The 4,378-nt window shown below is 34.9% G+C and overlaps 1 protein-coding gene across 1 annotated transcript; it reads left to right on the forward strand.

The window, feature by feature from the left end:
• Positions 1-1,743: 1,743 nt before the first annotated feature.
• LOC110623178 (uncharacterized protein At5g39865) lies at positions 1,744-3,008 on the forward strand. The gene has a single exon (XM_021768110.2). The coding sequence runs from the start codon at positions 1,895-1,897 to the stop codon at positions 2,894-2,896; it is 1,002 nt and encodes a 333-aa protein (XP_021623802.1). The 5' UTR covers positions 1,744-1,894; the 3' UTR covers positions 2,897-3,008.
• Positions 3,009-4,378: the final 1,370 nt, after the last annotated feature.

Consider the following 4,378-nt stretch of genomic DNA (forward strand, 5'->3'; position numbering starts at 1 on the left):
TATATTGCAAGAAGATAGAGATAAACATAACATTTCCTATGAATCCGATGATGATGTAGCCGACTATTCGATAAGGGGTATCACTAGCTCATAAGCTTAGCAATCCCGCGATCTCAGGCAAGATGGAAGTGTGTCTGATAATGGTAACTCTATGCCAAGACTCGGCCCATCGGGGGATGGCGAGCCTTATCGTCAAATTGGATGTTGAAGTGTTCAGATTTCTCTTTCCTCAGGCAAGACCGTGTTTCTCACTTGCCAGATCTCTGCCACGTAGCCCCTATTTTGTAGTGATAATTCATAGCTTACTTTGGGCAGATAAGTTGATACGCGGTCCCACCCGTGAAAAGGAAGACCTGGATACCATAACATCCAGTTCTTCATCAAGACTCATGCTTCCCTGAAGAGAATGAGTATTCACATAAAGTTACTGTTAGCAGACAAAATCCCGTAGATCTCGTTACGCCTGTAATCACGGAATCCCCGATCAATTAGTCGATATGTTCCCTTATTAACTAGCCGGCACAAGCTGAATTTTCAGAAAATATTATAATTAACTCTATTTTCTTACAATATAAAAGCTAATAATTGCAGAGACAAAACTACGTAATTCTTATTTAACTACTCTTAAATTCTAAACAATTCTTTAGCTTCGCCATTTTTTTTCAGTTTATTGATTTAAGCGTCAAAATGGTTGCTGTAAGTGCCAACCACATCATATTTTCTTCTTTTAGATTGACCAATAGCAGTATAGTTTCGTTCGGCCATATCACTTACTAATTGGTTCTTCGATTTTAAAAACACATTAAAACGTCTGGACATTTTAAAAATCTATTAGTTAGTTCTTCCATTAGTTTTAAATAAATATTTTACTATTTAATCCCTATAATTTGAAAAAAATTTATTAGTTAGTTTCTCAATTTTATAAAAAATCAACTAATTAATTACTTTTATATCGAGAGTATTTTAAAATTTTTTTATAATATTTAACTATTAAATTAACAGAAAAACTAATTAATATATTTTTAAAAATATTTATGATATTTTTATATATTTTTTAAAATTTAGAGATCAATAATTTTTTTAATATTTTAAATTAATTTTTTATATAAAAAAATATAAAATAATAGCATAAAAAATATGATATGCTACATGGCAAAATTTTGAATTCTTTTAAATAATTAGGTGTCAAATTCTGGAAAAGTTATTTTGAAAAGTTGGCTTATATATAAATGGAAAATTATTAATTAATTTTTATATTATTAAAAATTTATTAGTCGATTATTTAATTTTAAAAAATATATTAAATATTTATAAAATTTTAAAAAATTTATTGATTAATTTTTTATTAATTTTAATTATTAGAAGTCGAAGAAAAATATAAAATATTTTTAATTATTTATTAAATAAGAAAAGAGAAATATTTTATTTTCTTTTTAATATTAAAAATTATTATATTAATTTAAAAATTAAAGGATTAATTTCTTAAAAATATTTTAATATATTTTTAAAAAAAATCTACTAGCAATTTTTCCTATAAAAATTATTTTCCTATGAATAGATTTGAAAATGGGAATGAATTAAATACACCACCGCCAACAAGAAGGCTCCACGTCCTTGCAATGAATTTGAAAGGAGTTTGAGCGCCCAAAGCTTCGCGTTGGGTGCTGCGTCCACTAAAAATTCAAAAACTCAGTTACCTAAAAAGAGTAAAAATAAAATACATCTTTATGATTCCTGTTAACTGCATTAAATTATTACTATTTCCAAATTCCAACCTCAAACGCCCTTTTCTTCCTCATTCTCTTACTGCTCTTACCATTTGCGCACTTGCCTCTCTTCAAAATTTGAAAAATTTCAATCATCCATTCGCGTAACAGCCAGCTTCACTCTTCCTATGGGCTGCGTATCTTCCAATTTGCTAAACAACGATGACGAGTTCACTCAACTTGGCAGCTCAGCACTCAGTCACCACATTGTCTCCCTCACCTCCACCACCTATGGTCTCCTCAATCTTGACCCACCTCCTCAGTCCGCCGCCACCACTCCTCCAACCCCACCCGCTCGTTTCACCCTGGGTTCTATCTTCCCTAGCCCACTTTGCGAGCCTAAATCTCTCTGTCCCGATCCCAGACCTCTACGATCAGATTGCCCTGAAACAATCGATTCTTGGGAGCTCATGTCTGGTCTGGATAATGAAAGCTTCCGTTTTTCTCCCATTATCAAGAAAGACAGGACCGCTTCAACAGAGAAAGAAAATTCTAATCCCAATTTTACCTTCAACCCAACTCTTGAATCCAATATCTTGAAGCCCTTGAAGAACAGTGGTTTCGCCACTTCTACACCTGGGTCCACCCCCTTGAAAGATAATGCGCATTTGCTGGACAGATATGAGAAGTTGTGTCCGCCAAACGGAGAAAACAGAGTTGTGATCTATACAACGACATTGAGGGGAATAAGAAAGACATTTGAGGCGTGCAATTTTATTCGCACAGCAATTGAAGGATTTGAGGTCTTAATTTGCGAAAGAGACGTGTCGATGGATCTCGGCTTTAGAGAGGAGTTAAGAGAGTTGATGAAGGGGAAGGAGAGAGAGGCGACAGTGCCGCCAAGGCTGTTTGTGAAGGGACGTTATGTGGGTGGGGTGGAGGAGGTGATGAAGATAGTGGAGGAGGGGAAGATGGGAGAGCTACTACAAGGGTTACCAAAGAAGAGAGCAGGGGATGTGTGTGATGGGTGTGGGGATGTGAGATTCCTTCCATGTTTTTCCTGCAACGGAAGCTCAAAAATAGTGATGGTGGTGAAGGAGGAGCTGGGGCAGAAGCAGGGGAGGACGCTGGTGGTCAGATGTCCTGATTGTAATGAGAATGGACTGGTGCTTTGCCCCATTTGTGCCTGAAGACTGCAAACTAGCCTATCTTTTTTATCTGGTTGGGTTTTGTAAAATCAAATGCTAAATCCTTTATTTGCATACAAGTAAGTTATTTCCGCTTACTTGTTGTGGTTTGATCCATCTACTGTAATGTGCTGCATACCAATATGTGATCAAATTACTGTGATAGATTCTAAAAAATAAATACAATGGTAAAGGATTATCTAGCCATATCTGAATTTATACATTAGGATTCATAGGACAAGGAAGACAATCATGCAAAGGGTTGCCTTGTTGTTCCTCCAATGCCCATTTGCACACACATCAAATCATTGATATTTGATTTAGTTGCAACTATAAACAAGTTGTTTTTTCGCCTATGATTGCATCATTTCCTTGGAGGACTTCATACAAACTCATTATGTACTATCTGCATACTCAAAATCAGCTATTTTTTTTTCATGGGACAGAGAAGACAATCATGCAAAAAAAAAGCCTTGTTGTTCCTGCTATGCCCATTTGCACGCACCATCAATCGTTGACATTTGATTTAGTTGCAGCTTTAAAAAAGTTGTTTTTGGCCTATGGTTTCATCCTTCCATCCAGGACTTCAAAAATCATTATGCTATATCTGCATGCTCAAAATCAGCTATTTGATTGTTAGGATATTTCGGTCCTTTTAAAGAAATAATTTGTTATAGTTCAAATCCTTGCCTCTTGTACTATGAATCCAATAATAATATATAATAAAATTTGAACTTATAAATAGAGAAATCTTTTGACATGTGCTTGAGTTTTTTTTTCTTGAGCAAGAGTTCATCATTTTGTTAATTAAATTTTGATAAAAGGTAGAGGTGTTTTCTAGCTTCAAAATAATAATTGATATTGCTGAAAATAGATAAATGATGTGTTAGGAAGGGAATTGTGCCATGATTGGTTGGAATTTGCAAGAAAAGGAGAGTGAGGCGTTAATGGGTGCTCATAGCGGTCACTTTGACGTTTAAGTTAGTATCTTTAAGGATAGAGAATGTAATGGACTACTTAAAACTTGTGTAGCATTAGAGATAGAGTACATTTGTCTTTATGATTGTTTTGCTTTTATATTGTAAGAAAATAGAGTTAAATATATTATTTTTTGAAAATCTGGCTATAATGTGGTCGACTGCTTGATAATCGCCACATGAGTTGATAATTCTGCAATCTCTAGCGAAATGGAATATGCCTGATAACTGTAACTTTGTGTCAAGACTCGGCCTATCGGGAGAGGACGAGTCTTGATAATAGTTCGGGTGTTAAAGCGTTTGAGTCTCATTTTCTTGTGGTAGGATCGGGCTTTCCACCTGTTCGATTATTGCCACGTGGCTCCTTGATTGTGGTGACAGCTCATAACTTTGGGCAGATGTTATGTAATATCAGAGGTCTCCTCATTAGTTTTTATTTTCTTTTCATATTCGAAGGAGACATCTATCGAGTTTTGGGACGCGTGGTCCTTCAAGATTGACTCCTTGC

This window comes from Manihot esculenta, chromosome 1 (genome assembly GCF_001659605.2).
Source record: "Manihot esculenta cultivar AM560-2 chromosome 1, M.esculenta_v8, whole genome shotgun sequence".
NCBI lineage: Eukaryota > Viridiplantae > Streptophyta > Magnoliopsida > Malpighiales > Euphorbiaceae > Manihot > Manihot esculenta.